General features: G+C 41.3%; 1 protein-coding gene across 1 annotated transcript; it reads right to left on the reverse strand.

Annotated features, from left to right (window-relative positions):
- Nucleotides 1-5,626: 5,626 nt before the first annotated feature.
- On the reverse strand, nt 5,627-9,921 carry LOC102702233 (zinc finger CCCH domain-containing protein 12). Its single transcript, XM_006645165.3, has 7 exons — nt 9,673-9,921; nt 8,957-9,117; nt 8,512-8,574; nt 7,843-7,962; nt 7,463-7,759; nt 6,550-6,876; nt 5,627-6,016 (listed from the first exon to the last, which is right to left on the reverse strand). Exons 1-7 carry the CDS (start codon nt 9,842-9,844, stop codon nt 5,834-5,836), a joined length of 1,323 nt encoding a protein of 440 aa, XP_006645228.2. The 5' UTR covers nt 9,845-9,921; the 3' UTR covers nt 5,627-5,833.
- Nucleotides 9,922-21,085: the final 11,164 nt, after the last annotated feature.

Consider the following 21,085-nt stretch of genomic DNA (forward strand, 5'->3'; position numbering starts at 1 on the left):
AAAATACCACAACACTGTCCAACGTTACATCACGTTACGACAGGCCCAACCACTACTCAACATTACACCACGTTGCAGTAGTCCCAAGTGAAAACCAGTTTACCCAGGTCATTAAAGGTTCACTAATCACAGTAAAGCTGGGAGTCCGCCCGTACCCGTGGGCACGACTATTTGAATAGATTATACTCTGATCAGAGGTGTACTACTGTACCCACAAGACACGACTTCACTGCACTTGAACGTGCGCCGACATACCACCATGGCATACCGGAAAGGAGACCGTGATAGGACCTGTCACATAACCCTCCCTATTTAATCGCATCGCACTTTAGGTTTCACCCCCTCCTTTACACCAAGTCGGGCAGTCCCCTCTTGTGCCTTGGTAGATCTGGAAGCAGCAGAGGCTTTCGTTACACCACGATTGTCCGTCCATACTCCATCACACCCACCCTTGCCTTGGTACGTCAAATAGTTCGAAGCCATGCTCCAGATCCCACCTTACCCATTCGGCATGTGGTTAGCACTTAATTACTTCTAGGGTTTCCCGTGAACCGGTCCTTAATTACTATGGTGCGACTCTCAAAACCATGCACCCACAGCCCACCATTATCAATATTTTAGTTGCCATTAACCTGAACCGGATAATAAATCATTATTACAGCTATTCTGAACTAAACATGATTATTAAATGATCCCATGAGCTACTTGATCTAAGCACGGCTAAGCATTAACCTAGACCTAACTCTAGTCAAGTTACCCCTGATCTAGCATGAATAAAGCTGGATAATCAACGACATAATAATAAGGATTACCCGAGAAATAAATACAGTAAAAACTTTAATTAAAACAATGCATATTTGAATAAATAAAGCGGGGGATTTGCAATAATATGTTCAATATGATCAAAGATGAGTGCCACTTGCCTTGCTCTGGCCCCTGGGGTACTTCGGCGATGATCTCGAAGTAAACCGGCTCTTCGGTGGGGTCCGAATCTAAATGACAAAGCACAAAAATAAATAAAACAGGCATAAACTCTACTGAAATAGTAAAAGAAAGTATTTTTAATGGATTCTTGACAATTTTATGAATTTAATGAAATTTGGATGGCCCTAAACGGAGACTAGATGAATTACTTATGAATTTTAGAAGTTTTATGAGTTTTTTTAACTAAACAGCAAAGTCCTAAATCAATTATTGCGTAATTAAAAGGGGCGCTGACGTCAGCGGAGGAGAGAGGAGGCGCTAACGGGTGGGGACCACCTGTCGGTGGGAGAAAGGGGAGGTGGGCGGCTGATAGCTGGGCCCCACGGGAGGAGGGAGGGAGGAGGACCGGCGAGCGGCTGACAAGCCAGGCCCACCCGGCGGTGAGAGAGGGGAGGGAGAGAAGGGAACCGGCCGGTGGGGACCATCGGTCGGTGAGGGGAAAACAGAGGGAGGCGCAGGCGTCGGCTTCGGCCCAGTCGATGGCGGCCGGCGGCGACGGCGATGGGGCGGCGCGCGGCGACGGCGGTCGGGGAGCGGGAGCGTCGACGGCGCGAGGGGCGGCGCCCGAGCGCGGCACACGACGACGACGACGTGTGGCACGGCGACGGCGTCCGATCGCGGGAAGTAGCCGCGCGGGAAGGCGCGGGTGGCGCGACGACGGCGTGACAACGGCAGAGCCTGGCGACGGTCTGGCAGTGACTCCGGCGACCCACGGCGTCCGGCGACGGTAGCGAGCGGAGAACTCGGCGGCGCTGGCAGCGGGAAAGGGAGAGGGAAGAGAGGGGAAGCTTACCGACGGCGACGAAGGCGGAGGAAGCACGGCGAGGACGAGGCGCAGGTGATGACGCGGTCCCGCGGCAACGACCGGCAGCGAGGCGCGTGATCGGCGGCGCGGAGACGGCGGTGATGCAGCGGCGGCCGAGTGGTGGGAGGAAGCGCGAGCGCTGGGGATACCCGCCAGTGACGACGAAGGCGTGGTTGCGATGGCCGCGGAATGAGACGCACGACGACGGAGGCGGTGGCCGAGGGCGGCGGCGCACGGCGCAGATCGATCGGTGGCGGTGAGGGTGGTCGGGCGCGGCGGCGGCTTGAGCGGATGGAGAAAAACTGCGGCGGCGCGCGGGAGAGGGGGATTTATAGGGGGAAGAGGCGCCGGCTAGGGCGGTGAGGTAGTTGGAGACCGAGTCGGTGACGAGGCGGACTCGGCGGCGGCGGTTGCGGCGATCGTTGCGGCGGTGCGTCGAAGGTGGGGCGGAGGCGGACTCGGCCGGCGCCCGGACCGGTCACTGATAGGTGGGCCCCGCCTATAAGTGGCGCGAGGGAGGTGGCGGCAGACGTCGCGCGGCGCGGGCTGGGCGAGCTGGCGCGGAAGCTGGGCCGAGGCGGCCCGGCCGGGAGGAGGGGAGGGCGCGCGGGAGAGGGGTGGCCGTCGCGGGGAGATGGGCCGGCTGTGAAGGAGAAGAGGAAAAAGAAAAGAAAGAGGAGGCAAATTGGACTTTGGCCCAATTTGGGAAGGAAGGGAAAAAGAAAGAAAAAAAGAGGGAAAAAGAAAAGCCCCACTTTTACTGTATTTTAAATTAATTTGTTTTGCCAAATTTTATACTTCTACAATTTGAGTTTAAATCCTGTTAATCTATTTGCGAACTTCGATTTAATTTAATTAATTTCTTTAGAGGTATTTTTACTGAGTTAATTAAGCCAATTATTATTTTAATTGTTTTTATGAATTTAGGTTTGGGATAAAAATGCGGACGTGACAGCAATCAAACTGATCTAATTTTAAGGGACAAGATCATCTGAAAAAAATTTAATAAAAAAGACATGGTCTTACTGTAGACAATCTAATATAGTATGAGATCTATACTCTTCACGTAGAAAATGGATGGATAAGATCATCTGCGGTTATAGATGTACTGCACAGCTGCACTTGATCTCAATCTAAGTCATCTGTAAATACAGCATGGCTCGTGCCTTCCTCATGTGTGCGAGATATTTTACAGATCCATCTTTTTACTAATTATAAGTACAACTAAAACAATTTATTAATGATTAAAAAATAATTTAGGTTAAACTCTTATATATATTTATATATATATGTTCATAGTGATCTAAAAGATATGGCTGAAAAATAAACTATGATAAAAAATCCTAAAATCAATTTTGAAATTAAGTTTTGAATTTAAATTTAGCCTATAAGTATAAAAATAAAAAAAGGTCGGGCTCTTAAATTCAAATGTTGTTTGCGGTGTTAGTTCCTGCGCATCAGATAAGTCCGTGAGCTAAAATGAGTGTTTTACCTGTTCATATACAATTTTCCACGCACAATAAGTTTATATACCGGCATACCCCCGGTACAATTTCTATACTCATTTAAAAGCCTCCAGTGTGGTCCATTGTCTTACTTCTTATTAGAGACAATGGTAAATTTCCCACTAGTATAAAATATTTGCAAAACTACCAATAGAAAATCATAAAAATATCACTGAATGTCATTCCAGTGATATACTTGTAATTTAGAAAATACCAATGGTAAATTTATAAAAGCCGGTTTTTATAAGTTAGGCCTTGATATTTCTTCATATTATGGAAAAGTTCAACATTTGTTTCAAACAAATGGAGACCACATATTTGAAACAAGTGAAACAAACACATCTAATTTAAAAATATATTTTGTTCAAAAATAACATGGATGTTTTGCTGGTACTTAAAAAAAACTGCTATCATCAATTACCCCTCCAGACCACACCGAGAAAAAAAAAGTGGCACTGTGCTGATCTGCTGTGTTCAGTGGGGATCGCCCATGAAACTTTAGCGGCGACAAGGTTTGGTGAGAGCATGGGATGCGCATGCTGACGCAACGGGTGGCGTCTGCTTCCTGCAGATTTTGCAAAGTGGTTATATATAAGGCGGTGTCTAGATTGAGAAAATTTTTGAGAGAAATGTCACGTTAAATATTTGATTGGATGTCGGAAGGGATTTTTGGACATGAATGAAAAAACGAATTTCACGGTTAGCCTAGAAACCACGAGATAATCTTTTGAGCCTAATTAATCTGCCATTAGCACATGTTGGTTACTGTAGCACTTATGGCTAATCATGGACTAATTAGGCTCAAAAGATTCGTCTCAAGATTTCTTACATAACTGTATAATTAGTTGTTTTTGGTTCATCTATATTTAATGCTTTATTTAGGTGTCCAAATATTTGATGTGATGTTTTTGGAAAAAAATTAGAAACTAAACAAAGGCCTAAAAAATTGTGCCGATTTGTACTCGCAAGTGCAGGAGCAGGAGATGGGGTCTCCTCTCCTCCTCGGCTAGTGTACGTGTATGTGTTGCTTTGGCGGTGGAGCGCTGTGGGGAATCTGTCGGGTCCTTGCTGCCAAGATCCATCGAGCCGATACCGACAATCTGTGATGAATACCAGTGAAATATCCATGGTCCGCTAAACTTGAATTGAGATAGTCTTTACTACTACAGACTGACTGACATATGAGCCTATAATCTATGGGGTTCACTTATCAGCAATCAGTCATACAGGTGCAGTACCGTAGAGGATATACATCCTTCAAACTTGGGGCTCCGTTCGGTTATTATTTCTCTTTGGTTGTTTTTTTTCTCGTATAAAAGACGAAAAGGATTATTTAACTTTTTTAAGATATTTAATAGTGTGAACGATAAAATTAAATAATATATATTTAAAAATCTACTTTAGAAATATAGAATGATAAACTTTTATATAATATTTTTTAAAAAAACACACCGTTCAATAATCAGGAAAAATTGCAGGTAAAAACCGAGGAAGAGTCTTCACTGTGGCGTTGAAAAAGAACGCAACCTTTGTTGTAACTGATAATTAGGGTCCATTCTTTCCCAATTTTATATTTTTTAAGGTGTTGTTAAACAATGTGTTTCATGAAAAATAAATTTACAAAAGTTCATCATCAGCTCGTAGTAAAATAAAATGTTAAATTGTTAGTAGTTAATTTAGCCTTTATATACTTAAATAGCTGTCATACAAAATCATATCATCTAAAATCTTCGGAAGAAAAGAACACAAGTTACTACGATCGGACCTTAAATGCCTAATTGTTATATCTTGCACTCAATACATGGAACTGCATTATATGAATATTTTCATGAATAACAAGATAGAATAGTAGACTCCATGAGTGGAAGAGCAAAACGGGGACAAGAGAGATCTCTACAGGGACCTGTCACCTCAAAATAGATTTTACATGTACCTGTTTTGATCTAGAGGCATTTACCACGAGAAACTTGGTTGGACCAGGTTCGGCACCTTATCATGGCAGCATTAATGTTGGTCGTTGGAAGGAAGCTGCTTATGCTTATGAACAGAGAACAATGATGGTGATGTGTGACAGCCGGATTCAGTTGCATTGTAGCTCCTTCTGATCTTCCTTTCACCTTCACCAATCACCATGCATGTGGCTGAGGTCCTCAGGAAGCGAGGATGTGCATTTGCAGATGGTAAATGATGGTGATAATACAGGTTCCATGTAACTAAACATGTATTGCATCTATAAGAAAAAAGAATCATCTGATTTGAGTTCCTCAGCTTTACTTTACTTTGCAACCTGACATGAATCAATATTTTAAATGAAGCAATGCCTGAGAGTTTAAAACGTCATTTCGCTTCCCAAAGATCTGCATTAACAAAAAAAATAAACTGTACATCTCCGGTAGCAACTCAATTTACAGAACTTGATTTCCGGGGAGTTAGGAAGGGGGGCAACATCATTCACACAGCGCTCTGAGACGGCGTGGCGATGGATTCTTTTTTTTTTATACAACATCACGGTGAGTCAACAACAGCCATGACGCCGACCTTAGGATGTGTACGCAGATGCGGATGGAGATTGCATGAGACGACGAACCATAGGTACATTAGCCGAGGCAGAGCCGTAGGCATACACTCCCATCGGAGGAGCCATTGATGGATGGTCAAATTTGCAGTTTGCGCCGAATTTGCAGATGCCGTAACGAGAATAGAACTTGCACAATTCTTCTCCCTGAAAAATCTCGAAACAGCCTTTGTCATGATCAAAAGGTCCTATCAGGTGTTATAGGAACAATCAAAGATTAATAAGCACACTGCTGCCAGATTTAAGTCTTATATTTGTAGCAATGCTTTTTAGGAAGTGTTATCTTGATAGTATAATATGCAGTGGGTAGGTTTTTACTACTACAGTGGAACTAAAAGCTGTGATTTTGACATTGCAGCATGTCAAAAATATTTGGTATAACCTTGCAAGATAAACTCCTAATTGAGAACATAAAAAATTTATGAAGCATGCTTCTTTTTTTTTTTTATGTGTGGTGACTCTGAACCTTTATGTGCAGGCAGTGCATTTTTTGTTCTAAGATTCATCTCAGTACCAACGGAAGATTGGGCAGAAAAAAGGAACTTAGAAAGTCTGTACCCTTGAGCCTCCAAAGAGATGAGGCAGTACAATGATCCACAATGGCCATTAAAGTGATAAACCATGGAACATAAAACTGAAGTACAGATCAACGAAAGAAAAGGGGGTCATTAATAAATTACCGGACGTAGTGGAAGACCCACTGGACTTAATACACAATCTGGAGTCGGCATTGACCGCACCCTGGGATGATGGAACTTGCACACTGCACCAAATTTGCAATCTCCAGTCTTCATGTAGTACTGACATTCTGGTTGATCAGGCCTCTCAGGAAATACATTCTCTCTCTGCAATGCATATTGAGGTCCAGGATATGAACTAGATCTGTAGGGTGATAGCATTCCCTGATTGCCTGCACTGGCGTCAGCTTGCTGAGAAGTTCCATAGGTTTGTTGAGCCCCTGGGGACTGCAGTCGACTCTCAGAAGATGAAACAGGCAGCATTTGGCCCTTGGAAAAGCAAAACCACAAAAATCAACTCCAAGAATAGACTCCAGCAATTGGTGTAAGAGTGGGTTTCAATTTAACATTATTAAATAAATTCAAGGAACTAAGATTGTAGGGCATGTTTCAGCTAATAGATCTTAAAAGGATTATTAATCAATTAGAAACACAGTAGCACACAACAATCCAATCTTTATATAAACAAAAGCAGCAGCAACATTAGTCCGTGCACAGCAAAAACGAAATTGTTCAGCAATCATCACATAGAATAGACTCCTTTACTTCTATTAAAATTATCTCATGCCTAGTTGAATGAGAGAAAATATCATTATAGGAACTAGAATTTGAAATGCAACATTACTAGTGACCTGCGATTCAGTATAGTTCTGGTGACATCACACCGCTAAAGCTAATGATATAATTTACAATTCAGTTTTCTTCTTTTACCCATGATGGTCTAAAACTTTTGGGAGCAATTAAGGATCAATCCAGATTATTAATAAATTAACAGAGTGCCAATGCAAACAATGCCATGATCGGGAAAATGAAATATCTAGACTACAAATCTGACTATGAGAATAAATGGTCTTACAGGATATGAATTCCAGCTTGGCACTTGAACAAGACCTTGCGGTACAATCACTGGTGCATAATTTGAGGGATTCTGCCATCTCGGGCTTGGAATATAAGAACCTCTTGGAAAAGCCCAGCTAGCCAATGTTCCAGCATAAGAAGGTGGACCCGTGGTTGCAGAGGAATGTACAGAAGGATAAATAGGAGAACCACGTGAAGAAGCCATAGCATTGAAAAGTTCTGGATGGTGAAATTTACATGTATTCCCATATTTACATTGTCCTGTTTTTAAGTAATATGCACACTCCTTTTCACTCTACAACAGCAAAACAGACCTCACTTCAGTACATCAAACAGAAAGACTATAAAGATGATGTGCTGCAGCAATAAACTACAAACCGGTCGGAGTGGATATCCTAATGTGTTTAACTGCACCCTCCCTGCGATTCCAGCTTTTTCTCTGGGATGATGGAATTTGCATGTAGGCCCAAACTTGCATGTTCCAGTCTTCAGATAATACTGAATAGAAAATTTTGAGAAATCCTTTCGGTTCAATACTTGTCCAACTTAACAAAAAAAATTGTATAACACCCTAGATTGCACAATGTCAACTCTAGAAACATAGACAAATAAAAATAGACAGTTTTCTTACACAAAACGGTAACCTGCAAGTGTGCAATTATAATTTGAAGGAAATTGAAGCTAATCATCAAGCTGTTCTGTTATTGCTGCATAAATTCTTAACTAATGTGTGTAATTGTTGTCTGGTTACTGTTTTCACAAGGAGAAGCAAAGAATACAGATAATGTCTAGGGATCTAGGCCCTCACATGAACTTCAAACTTTTCTCAACCTATGGTCCACAAATTCAATACTTCCTTCCTAGCCACACTTTTTTTCAAACCATGTGTTGAAATGGTACACCATTTCTTCTCATGGAACGCATAAGCAGTACATTGCTACTTGGCTAGGCATTTTAAATAATAAACCATGGCCTTAGTAGTAGTACTAGTAAAACCCATTACTACTAAACATGCTCCTGAATGGCAGATGAAGTAATCATCATTACCTGACATTCTGGTTGCCCCATCCTCTCAGGATATTCTCCTTTCATTCTGGCAGAGGCAATAGCCTAACATTAAACAGATTCAATCTAACTTGAGAATAAAAACATGAGATAAGAAATCAGATAAAATAATCAGTAGAAGATTTAAGATACAATTTACAGAAAACCGGCAGTCGCTACTTTAAATCTGCAATGCACCACTATGCAACACAAATGTCCTATCCCTGATGGTGGCAGTTATCAAAAGGAAAATGGCTCTCTACATGTCATGTAGCATGAGTGACATACAGCTAAACATGGTCCATTGCATACTTTTTCCCCAGTTTCAGTTTATTATTCGAAACTACACCCAAATGATGATGTCCTGACCGAGACTACCCCATGAATAAGTGTGGTAACTACACAATATTGCTACATAAGGACAGTCTGGGACAAAGTATTTATTCACCAGATTCCTATCCGGAGGATGGTTGAACCTGCAGCTCATGCCGAACCTGCACAACCCAGTCCTGAGGTAGTAAGTGCAGTCCGGTTCCTCCGGCCTCTCAGGATATGGTCCAGGCTGCATAGCACCACTGCCGCTCATGGTCATCTGCTGCCACATACCCTCTGCAACCAACGTTGCACACACCACATGAAACACAAAAATTCGATACCAACAGGTGCACAAGATGAAATTGTTCGGTGCCAGTAACGCTACGCTATGAAACTACCCACATTTCACCAGCAACGGCAGAAACATCACAAGCAGCACCAAACACCACTTGATTCACTTCTCTCACCTGTAGCAGTGAAATTCGACGATAGCGCCAGTTCCCTTGAGAAGGAAAATTGATAAACATATCGCTATCTGAACAGAATGAAGCACACCACCAAAACCCCACCTACCCGAGTAACGCGACTACCTTAAGAACGGCACACTCGAAAAAAAAATAGCTGTGGTTACGCTACAATTTCGAAGGATTGTTACTCCGTGATTCATAGCAAAAACACCAGGAGAGCACCCGCTAACTCCACCGGGAAAAAAATCGCGAAACACTAAGCATCCGAGCTTAACCTGCTCAGAATTCATCCTTCGAAACCCCAATTCCATCGTCCAAACAAACCCGACCAATCACGCGTGCTGATAGAAGCAAAAAATCAAAGCGCCCGAGAAGTCCCCACCTCCATAGAAAGCGGCGGGGTCGGGGGAGGGAGACTCCGTGGCGGCGGTGGCGGTGAGCTGCGAGGGAGGAGGCGGAGGCGGAGGAGGAGGGGGAGGAGGCGCGGGGGCGGCGGCGGAGGCCGTCACCGTCACCACCGCGGGAGCGGAGGAGGCCCTTCCGGCGTCGTCCATCGGCGGCGGGCGGCTTCCATCACGCGATCGCGGGGGCGGCGGCGCGTGGTGCCATCCCCGGAGCTCCGGCGAGGCGGTGGCGAGAGTGATCGGTGGTGGCGCGGTGGGGAGATAGAGAGAGAGGGGGCGCCCTTTGCCTGCGCTGCCCCCTTGTATTTATTCCTCTCTCTTTCTCTCTCCTGTTTTTGGTGCGCGCGTGCTACGTGCACTCGCGCGCTCGCGGTGCTTGCGTGGCATGGGGGCACAAAGAGAGCGTTGTGGTTTAAGGATTGTTTGGGCTCCATTGTTTCGCAGTTACAACGGTTTATAAGTTAAAATTTAAATTTTAGAATTTAATTTTAAATTTAATTTTATGATTTTTTATTATAGTTTTTTTACACATTTCGCTTTTGAATCGTTATGGACGCGTATATAAAAGTTTTACCTGCAAATTATTTGTCGTTTGCAAAAACACATTTTCGCTTATTTCTCCAAAGAGCGAAATGATGGGAGCCTTGGTCTTTGCAGGGACATGGAAGATCATCTAAATTCTTAATTTGGTTGGAAGTTTAGAAACACCTTATGTGACGTCTGAAGGTACTATTCATATTTGTTTTTATTGTTAGTTAGCTCCATTCACTAACTAGGAATGTTAGTTCAGTAGTTATAATAGTACAGATGTATAAAATGTACTTTGAAATACTCTCTTTATATCAAAATATTAAAACCTATGCCCCAATCCTTTTATTTTTAAAGTAAAAATAAAATGACTTGTTACAAATAAAAATAATTTACGGATAAACTTTTATATATGTCTCTATGAGAATTAAAAGCAAATTATATAAAAATAACTGTAGTGAAAGAAACCATGGGTTACTTGTCAAGAGAGGTGCACCGTTATGTTACCGTGGTTGCCGCTATTGAACAGTGCAAAACCACACCAAATTTAATTATTTGAATTTTTATTTGAATTTAGGGTTACTACTGCTGAATTATCATAAATGCACCACAACTATAGGCATGAACCACCGTGGTTTTTGCGGTTTTAGGAACATTGCACCTCAAAGATAAATAAAATATTTTGGGTTGCAATTGAACACTCCTACCGATCGGTTGCATCAAATGGTCAATAACATGAAAAGCCACTTACAAATATTTTACTGCTATTAGGATATACTACGACATCACAACTGGCTTAGTCGAAACATCAAAAGGTTCGAACTTATTTACATTTATTTGTATGCTAACGTATTTCTCCGCCAAATTGTGCATGAACTATATTGTGTAGTGCACGTAGCAATTATGTCCGGCGATGCTCGTGTGTATGCGTGCCAGTGTGCGTGGGGGACGTTCGGCTCTGTTGTTTTGCTCCTACGCTCGGCTCGCCATATGTGCATTCGGGCCTTCTTTTTGTTCGGGTGTGAATTGTGAGGAGAGGAGCAAGGGAGTGGGAGTGAAGTGACCTCAGCCAGTCGTTTCGGCTTCCTTTTCCCCTCCCCTCTTTCCTCTATTTTCTTTTTCTTTCGTCTTTTCTCTCTTTTATTTCTCTCTTTACTCCTTTTTTTTCTCTCTACAAGCTCTCTAGAAGTCTTAGTGTCTCCTCGAGGGATTTCTCACATAATCTTTAAAAGTCACGAGCTTTTCTAAACAACGCTTAGATTCTATTAATCTGAAGTTGTAAAATCTATCGAGGGATTTCTCACATAATCTTTAAAAGTCACGAGCTTTTCTAAACAACACTTAATTCTATTAATCTGAAGTTGTAAAATCTAGAAAATGAACTAGAAGCCAAAAGCTGGGTTTCAATGTTTTTTCCATATTCTTTGTTCTAGCGTTCGCATGGTATCCCGCTTATACTTTCGTCCTTGCTTTATGTAAAAGAGTTAATCCGAAGATACCATGGTTGGAGAACCAAGGCTTATAAGCAGACCCTCCTCCATCTAAACTCCCAAGGTGGTATTAAACGCCCACTACATTTCCATTTCTGGGTCACATGGGCCAAACACACTACTAAGTACTAACAGGCTTTAAACGGGCTGAGTTGTTACACTCACCCCTTTAAGGGCTGACGTCCCGGCGGCTCACCGTTTACATGGCAGAGGCCTAGAAGTCTAGAACCTCCTCCGGTGCAGACCATGGTATAAAGCACATGCATCGTACAGCGGATGTTTATGCTCTGATAACAACTGTAACACCCTGCTTCCAAAATCTGCATTAGTCCGCTCTACACGTTGAGTGGACCCAGCTTCTCAGCTTTTTCAGATTCTAAAAAATTGATTGGTTGCTAGCTTTTCACTGACTATTTCTCATAATCTTAGGTTTTCTGGACAGGCGCTTAGTCTCTAGCGAGACAAGAATAGTCCCATCCCTTTTTATTTTCTTTGTTTCTCTTCCATTTGATACGTATATTTTGATTTTCTTTCCCCATAATCTTCTTGCTCACCGACCACTTGTTTTTTCCTCGCCGTACCGCGAATCGGTGATTTTTGGAGGCTCTGGTCCCTTCCCATCGCCGTCGTCATCGTCGTCCGGCTTCCGGATGAAGCAAAAGCAATTGCACCGGCGTGTGTGTGTTCGTGCGTGATGGCCACCACCGATCATGCATGGACCAATCTAGTTGTCTGTGTGAGCGCCATGTTGCCGTGCCACTACTGCGGTGGGCAACTATGGTGTTGGATGTGTGCTCCTGGACATTTTATTTTATTTTTCCTTGTAAGCAAAAGCACCGCACATTTTTTTTTTGCATAACTTTCTGAGGGTAATAACACCAGGCATCAAACTTTATACGATTGTTGTCTTCAACTTCATAGTACTAGGATGTATCTAATACAATACTATTTTTTAATATTTTGAGATAGACAGTGTGAGCTAAGTGTCTATTCGGTTTCAAAGGATTTTATGGGTATTTTTGAAGAGCTAAACTGCTTAATGCAAAAATCTTGTAAATTTTATATGTTCTAAAGAAGCTCTAATTATTTATTGTAATTAACCACATGAAAAAATTAATATTCAGGTGCTCACTAGATGAGACGATCTAGGAAGGCAATGTTCATTAGTATATGATAAATTAATTGTACGCTATAAAAAAATTGAAAAATAGATTCATATGAATTTTAAAACAATTTTTATGTAGATTTTTTTACAATAATATACCGATTAACCGTTTCAAAGCGTGGCGTCGGAAAAAAAAAGAGAATATAGGTTGGAAAGCGGGGGCGAAGAACGCGGCATGATTCCTGTGAATGAATAATGAACAAGAAAGTGGGCCGGGTTCCCAGGTAGAACGGTAGAATACGGAGCAGACTAACAGGGTCCATTGTCTGCGGCCGGCCCATCCATTAGGTTTGGGTGCATGGGCCCAGTAACTTCGGAACAAACCAGCTTGGGCCACACGACACTCTCTTGTTTGGGCCTAAAAGAGGCCAAGACGGCGGGGAGAGCCAAACGGTCCAAAAATACCTTTACGACCCGAACATTTCACGTGATCACGCCATTCCAGCAACAGAGCATCTATTCGTCTAGGATGAATTTAACAAACCAGGGGCTTATTCGGTTGAAGCAATTGCAAGCATCTATTCGTCTAGGATGAATTTAACAAACCAGGGGCTTATTCGGTTGAAGCAATTGCAACCCATAGGAATAGGAATAGAAATGTTTGACAATATTAATTTATAGGAATTTTTTCAACAGGTTTGAATAGACTAAAATTTTACTATGTTTTTTCTCTACAACGGGTAGGAAAGAAAAAATGATTTTCAAAGGAATTCAATTCTTAAGAATTGGATTCTTTGTTTTTTCCTTTCAAAACGAATATGCCCTAAACCGTTTTAATGTTTAGATGAATTTAACAAATTTAAATTGTCTGGTGTAAAAATTCTTATGTTCCGAAGTTTCTAGTTGGAGCGACCCTATGGTAGAGCAAGTTTTGGAGGATTAAACTTGTATTCTTCTACTACTGAAATTAAAAAATAAAAAATCTGACTACTACTTTAATAGTTATTTAATGGTGTAAGCTATTAAATTAATTATTAATCTAGTAATATGAGATAAGCTCGTATTTTTTTTGAAAAAAGTATATGATTTAATTAAGGGAGAAGAGCACATCATAGGATGCAACTGGGTTGATCGCAACTAGTAGCAAAGGCATTGCAACAAGCTATGGAGGTACCCTGCATTCTTCGAGCTAGCTTGTTTCTTATCTTTTACGCACATCTTTTACACACATGTTTCTCGATCATCTCGATAACGCATTTTTTAGATATGTATAAGCTTATCATATCAATTTTTAAAATAGATTTATAATTTTTTTACTGATACTCTTATCGTTTATAAAATACAATTCTATTTTAGAAATCAGCAAACATTTCATCTTGCCATAGCGCAGCGCAGGCGTAGAAGCGACACGGCTCAGGATCCGATTCGATTCGACCCCACGGCATCGGCACGCCCTGCGTGGCCGGGCCCTGCAGCCTGCTGCGCCTCTCCCCGTGATCGCGCTGCCTGCAGGAGGCCGGGGACGGGTGGGCCCCGCGTCGCAGCAACAGGATCATCCTCCCTTCCCAGTCTGCCTGCCACCCTGCCACGCCTTGCCCCCACGCTGTAGCCTTTCTCGCAACCGAAGTTTTTCAGTTTTGGCGATAACCAAAACGAGCCAAGGGCCACGTCGGTTGACCAAATGCCAAAAAGAAAATGCCAAACAGCACATCAGGGGTAATTTTTTTTATAAATCTTTATATCTTATTTTTAGCGACTTAAATGGTAAAAAGGTAATGTTGAAAAAACAACAACCAGGAGAAACTCAAAAAAATGTTATAAAATGCTAAATTTTCTACCAAAAGATGAGGCATCAAATGGTGATGGCGATGAGCGCTGCAAGCAAAAAAAGTGCCACAGGTTCGAGTCAAAAAACTGATCGAGAAAGAGATCGAGGAGATTCGAGTGTACTCGCAGCCGTATGATTGTGCGTGGTCGTACGTGCCATCATGAGCAGCGAGTAGAGCAAGTCGTGGTGGTTTGAACATTGGACGGACGGGACTGGACCACCCAAACCCAAACCATGGCAGATGCACTTGACCTGATAGGCGAAGGGAGGAAGCCATCCATCGGTTCCATCCGGTCGTCCCTCCGCTGGACCGACGGATCATGGGCCGTCCGATCCGTGTCCAACACGGAACACCTGTCGCGATCGAGCGCGTGGTCCCTCCTCTGGACTCTGGAGAGGGGCGCTTTTTGCTCTGCTGCGCCTCTGCGGCAAACAAACTCCACTGCTTGCTGCACCGGATGGCCGGACGGAAGGAAGAGGCCTCCAACTGGCTGGACGCTGGCTTCAGGCGCTGTGTTGTTCGGAACGATACTACTGGACACTGCCGCGCATTTATCAACGGGGCTTCCAGGGGCTGATTTATTTGGAAAATACTTCATCCGTTCCTAAATGTTTAATGTTGTTAATTTTTTATACATGTTTAACTATTTATGTTATTTAAAAAAATTATACGATAATTAATAATTTTTATATAATTTTATTTATTATTAAATATACTTTTATGTATATATATATACATATTTTACAATAAAAATTAAATAAGACAAATGGTCAAATATGTATAAAAAAAGTGAACGATGTCAAATATTTTATGTACGGAGGTGGTAACAAATAAGATATTTATAACTAAAAAATATTTTGTGAATAATTTTTTTATGTACATATTTTTAGTGATCTAAAAACTATGGTTATTTTTATATACATATTTTTAGCGAATAAAAACACCAAAATTAACTTTAAATTTAAGATTAGAAATTCATTTTTTACTTTTTTCCCTTATTAAGTTAGTTTAGTCTCTCTCGTAACATACTGTATATATGAGAGAGGAGAATAAAAAATTAAAATTCCCTTTTATCAATGGGCCTATGTGGATTTATTTTGAATGTTTCTAGTGAAAAACCTTACAAAAATATTATGTATTGGTAGATAAGTATAGTGAGGGAGGTGGTTGTTGTCTCTAATTTTATCCGCATAAGACATTAAACATTACTAACATTACTAGATAGAGTGACATGTGCAGGGGTTAACTCTTAAAGCAACTCCTTACACTTGCTCTTAAAAACTTGGCTAAACGTACATATTCTCATGTTTGTTGTCAAAATTTTGATAAGTGAACTAGGTTATTCAACTATTCGAAGAGCTCCTTAAGCTTTAGATTGTGAATCCTGATACTACTGCCTAAATGTAAAATCGACTAGTCTACTGTTACTGGTAAACAGTAGAAATATATATAATACTATATTCTCACATGTTGCCTATGACGTATTAAGCATTTCATTAACACGTACACCGTCCATAAATAAGAACGAGTCATGATAATAAATTTAAACATAGCCCTCAAATATTGTTTTATTTGGAACTAGGAAGCTCATTGTTTATTTCTTTTATGCACATGCCTAAAAACTACTAATCTCGCTACGATTGTGTACGATTCAACCCGTTCGGTTACTATATTAGAGATAGGACATAAAACAGTAGGATATGATTAAATAAGTATTGATTATATTAACTTGAAAAAACAATATATTTAAACAAAATACATTGCTTTGCCTTTGCACTTCAGGAAATATGACTCATCTTATTTGCTGCACCTCACAAAGGCAAAATACAGGATTAAAAATTGTTTTCATCCTTATAAAAAACACAAATGACGAGGAATCAAGCTACAGAACAAAACTTAAATCCTTGAAACCCTCACAAACATCTCTCCCCTTTCTTCCCTAGATACACACAGACTTTTTTGAGAAGCGAAAGCCGAGAAGAGCCAAAAGAGCGAGCGAGAAAAACCTCTCGTCCCCACCACCGCCTCGTCTCCTTCCTCCCCCCCTCTCTCTCTCTCTCGCTCTCCACCTCGTCGTCGCCCACCTGCCGCTGCTCACGTCTCCCTCGTGCCCCTCCCCTGGCAAACCCCACCGCCACCACCACCACCACCAGCAGGAGCACGGCACCGTCGACGCGCCCGCCGCCGCGACCAGTGCCTGCCCAGCCGAGCAGGTGAGATCCGTCGCGCCCGACCCTGTGTTCGTTTGTACGCTCTGCTGTTCGCCATTCCACGCGCTGATCGTGCCCGTGCTCGTCTAGTGCAGGAGCAGAGGCGCCGTCGGGGCTCTGCCCGTCCCCCCGGTGGGTTTCCGTTTCGGTCGCCGGCGACGAGTGTTGCGGGTAAGCGGCATGCGTCCTACCTTCCCCCCTGCTCAGATGTTCTACGTACGCCGTAGCTGCTCCATTGCCGATTGGTTGCTTCTCTCCTCCTCTCCAGTTTCTGCGTTTCCTTTTGTTTTGCTCTGTTCCTAGAATCTTAGTGCGTGCTCGAAGTAGCAGTATGTGTTGTTGGCTTCTTCTCAAGTTATGAAATTGCATCTTTCGTCTTCTCAAAGGTTCTAGTAGTTGGGTTATTTTTGTTTGTTTGTTCATCCTTTTCCTGGATCGATCGAGCGTTCCTTTTTCTGCGACCTCCAGAATTCCGTCCCCGTGGGCGCAATCCCCGCCGTGCTGTCTCGGGCTGCGTGTTGGTGATCGCCTCTTTTTTTGCAGAGCTAGAGTTATGGCTCACTGCTCTGTTGTTGTTAGCTCTGCTGCTGGAGTACTCCGACTTGGTTTGATAAATGCAGCTTCTGAGATAATAATGGAAGTAACTGTACTTGGTTGATCAGCCTCCACACGACCCAATAAACTAATCAGAACCCAAATGATGGTCCAAATCCCAGGGAGGGAATCGGAGAAACATCCGCTTCTCATCCAGTTTCTCTAGTTAATTCCTACTGCTCCCTCAAGCTTAAAATAAGGCCCGTTTAGTTCGCAAAAAGTTTTCGCAAAAACATTCGCATCGAATTTTTGACACCTAAATAAGATAAAATATACATGAACATTAAAACTAGTTATATAGTTATGCAGCAAAGAAATCGAGAGACGATAAATAGCCATAAATGTTACATTAATGACGGATTAATTAGACTCAAAAGATTTGTCTCGTGGTTTCCAAACGGAACCTGAAATTAAATTTGTTTTGTAATTAGAGGACGTTTAATACTTCAAATGGATGTCTAAAAACTTAGATTTGATGTTTTTGCAAAAACTTTTTGCAAACTAAACAAGCCCTAAATCAATCTTTCGCTTTTTAAAAAGCTACTTTGACGCTTCGTCTTATTCAAAATTTCTTTACGAATAATATTTTTATTTTTATTAGATGATAAATCATGAATAACACTCTAGATGACTAATAATTTTCCAATTTCTTGAAGTTTAGGTTATTTTAGGACATAGGGAGTGCCTCCCTTCCAATATAATTGTGGATTTCGTGTATTTGAAAATTTTATGAAAAAAAAGCCAAAATATAGTTATACATAAAATATCATTTATATTTTATGATCTAATAACAATAAAAATACTAATTATACTTTTTAAATAAGACTGATAATCAAATATTGAATATAAGTAATATAAAGGGAGCAGTAGAAGTCCCTGAAGCAAAGATTATTGCAAAATAAAAAATGAAGTTAATAATCTAGTACTACTTCATTCCTGTACTTGATCTTAGCACAGGCCTTAACCCAATCTCCTTTTAATTTACCGACATTAGCTGTAGTAATACCATCAAGCAAGAGAAATTCCTGTAAATTATTATTATTATTATTTAGGTCCGCTTTGATTCAAAGAAAATTCATAGAAATTTTAGAGGATTTTTTATTCCTATAAAAATTTTTTCTACAAAACCCTTTAAATCAAAGGAATAAATCATATGAAATCCTAAGAAATTCCTATGGAATGCCACTTTTCATATAAGTTCTGGAGGAATTTTAACATGAGGTCGAAACTCATTGAAAAAATCCTATGATTCTTTATCTCTCCTTAAATTCCTGTGTTTTTATGTGCTCTAATCAAACGGTTATTCTTATGTGTTTTGTAATTCTCTGTTTTCTAATTATATTCCTATTATTGCTGTCAGAATCCTATATTTTTTATATTTCTTTATTTTTATATTTCTATAGTTGAAAGTGACGCGTAGTAAGCAGGAAATGCCTGTCCAGTTCCTTCCCTGTCTCACTGTGTACTACTAGTACTACTAGCAACTGTGTAGAGAGGGCAGGAGTTCAGACTTCAGAGAGCCTGGGCAGAGGCTTCAGAGATTCTTGTGAGGGCATGATTTGATGCGTGCTTGTCTTCATTAATCTACAGCGGTGTACAACACTGTAGTTTACCGTAGGTAGGTACTGTACTCCTACTAGTGTTCAGCTCAGCTTGCGTATGTGTGGCCACTTGCTGACTTCTGTGGAGTTGTGGCCTTGTGGGTGAAGTGAGGTTCTAGGCAAGGCGATGTGTGTGGGAGTAGCCTTTCTTGTGCCGCTGGATAGTGTGGCTTCCTGTGCTTGCCTTTATGATGTTTGGTTGATTTTGTTTCATCTGATTTGATGTAAAGCTGTACTCCTAGCACGTACTCGTGCCTTTTCTTCCTTTTTCTTCTCTAGTAAAAACAATCGAGTGCTCGTGATGGATCGTGGATGGATGTTTCATGGGCTTCTTACGCCTATCTCCTGTTTTTCAGGCTTTAGATGAGGGATTTGCGTAACTTCTGCTTTTACTCTTGCTGATCAGAGAGCAGTTCCTGGTTTTTGTTATGATGGTGTTGTTTCTTTTTGGTTCTAAAAGACCAGACAGCAGAAGTAGTATAGTATCCCTGTGGAGTTGTTGGAGCAATAGCTGGAATTGCCAAACACAGCCCAACCGGCTTTGCTTCGAGTCCCTCCGCTAGATGTCGGTCTCTTGGAAAGAATTTCTAACTCGTTTTCAACTTGTGCTGTGTGATGTTAATTCAAGTTGAATAGGCTTACTTGTTTTACATTCTTGTACCTTTGTACTGGTAATCGCATGAAGGCTGAGTGTTCCTGTTTTTTTTTGTCTAATTGTTCAGGATGCATTTCTGGAAAGGTGTAATGGCTCAGAACACAGAAGGTAATCAGTTGAAGTTCCTCTTTTGTGCTGAATGTTTTGAGTTGTTTACACCTAGTGCGCGCATCATGAATGTATCTTGTATTACCTCTTGCTCATTTTAGAGAGAGCTGGTATCAGCTCTAACAAATTCATTTCATGAAAACAAAAGTTGCTTTCTAATTTTGATTATTTTCATCTGGCCTTTCTTAACCTTTACAACTTCTTTATGTAATGAATAACATTAAACTTTTTTCCCAGGATGCGCATTGCACAGCCTTGTCTGTCAGTCATCTATATCCTAGTTGAAGGTATAATGCTACATCTTATAAGGTATTGATATACAACTACCGACATTATGCTTTGGTAATAACTTTCTTCTTAGAGTAGATGACTGGTAAAGAACTCTGTATGTATTCTCAGAAATTACGACTGCACATCTTAACCTCATCTTGGTAGATAATGGGTATCTATATTTCAGCCATTGCATGCTCTTAGAACCCAAGAGATTCAAGGCATAAACATAATTTCCCTAGTATTAATTAGTTACTGCTATTGACGCTGCCATTTTTATCTTATTATAGTTGGAGCCCGGAAGGCATAGACAAGTTATAAAATATACGTTTGTCAAGTCATCAAATTTGTTCTATGATATCAATTAGCAATTCAACTTTAATATCTAGCCTGGCCTAAAACAAACAAATCTGATTGCCTCAAGGCCTCAAGGGTGAAAGTTCCTTAAGTTCTGCAGAACAGTGATATATAGTTTATGACTAATTATTTGTATTTTTTTACCAGACTTGGTGATATGTGGTTCTTTTGCAGCTACTAACATGGCTAATCTCTTCATGCAGATAATTGTTACAGTCCCAAAAGAATAAGCAATGGTATCCAATAGTTTCTGGCTTTTCATCCTTCTAGTGAGCTTCATCCCCATTTCTGCTTTGTCCCAATCACGTGATATAAATACTCTCTTCACTCTGAGGGATGCAATCACCGAAGGAAAAGGCTTTCTTCGTAACTGGTTTGATTCAGAAACTCCCCCATGCAGCTGGTCAGGTATAACTTGCATAGGACATACCGTTGTGGCCATAGACTTGTCCTCTGTGCCACTCTATGCTCCGTTTCCATTATGCATTGGGGCTTTCCATTCACTTGTTCGGCTCAACTTTAGTGGATGTGGGTTTTCTGGTGAGCTTCCTGAAGCCTTGGGAAATTTGCAGAATCTCCAGTACCTAGACTTGAGCTATAACGAGCTTACTGGGCCACTGCCTATCTCATTGTATAACCTGAAG

This window comes from Oryza brachyantha, chromosome 1 (genome assembly GCF_000231095.2).
Source record: "Oryza brachyantha chromosome 1, ObraRS2, whole genome shotgun sequence".
NCBI classification, from domain to species: Eukaryota; Viridiplantae; Streptophyta; class Magnoliopsida; order Poales; family Poaceae; genus Oryza; species Oryza brachyantha.

Bases quoted from the DNA above. Each gene is read 5' to 3' on its own strand.
- LOC102702233 (XM_006645165.3), bottom strand. From the start codon at position 9,844: ATGGACGACGCCGGAAGGGCCTCCTCCGCTCCCGCGGTGGTGACGGTG. The intron at 7,760-7,842 runs GTTTGTAGTTTA...TTGCTGTTGTAG, and splicing joins TAGGATATCCACTCCGACCG to AGTGAAAAGGAGTGTGCATA. The intron at 6,017-6,549 runs GTAATTTATTAA...GAGATTTTTCAG, and splicing joins TGGGTCTTCCACTACGTCCG to GGAGAAGAATTGTGCAAGTT.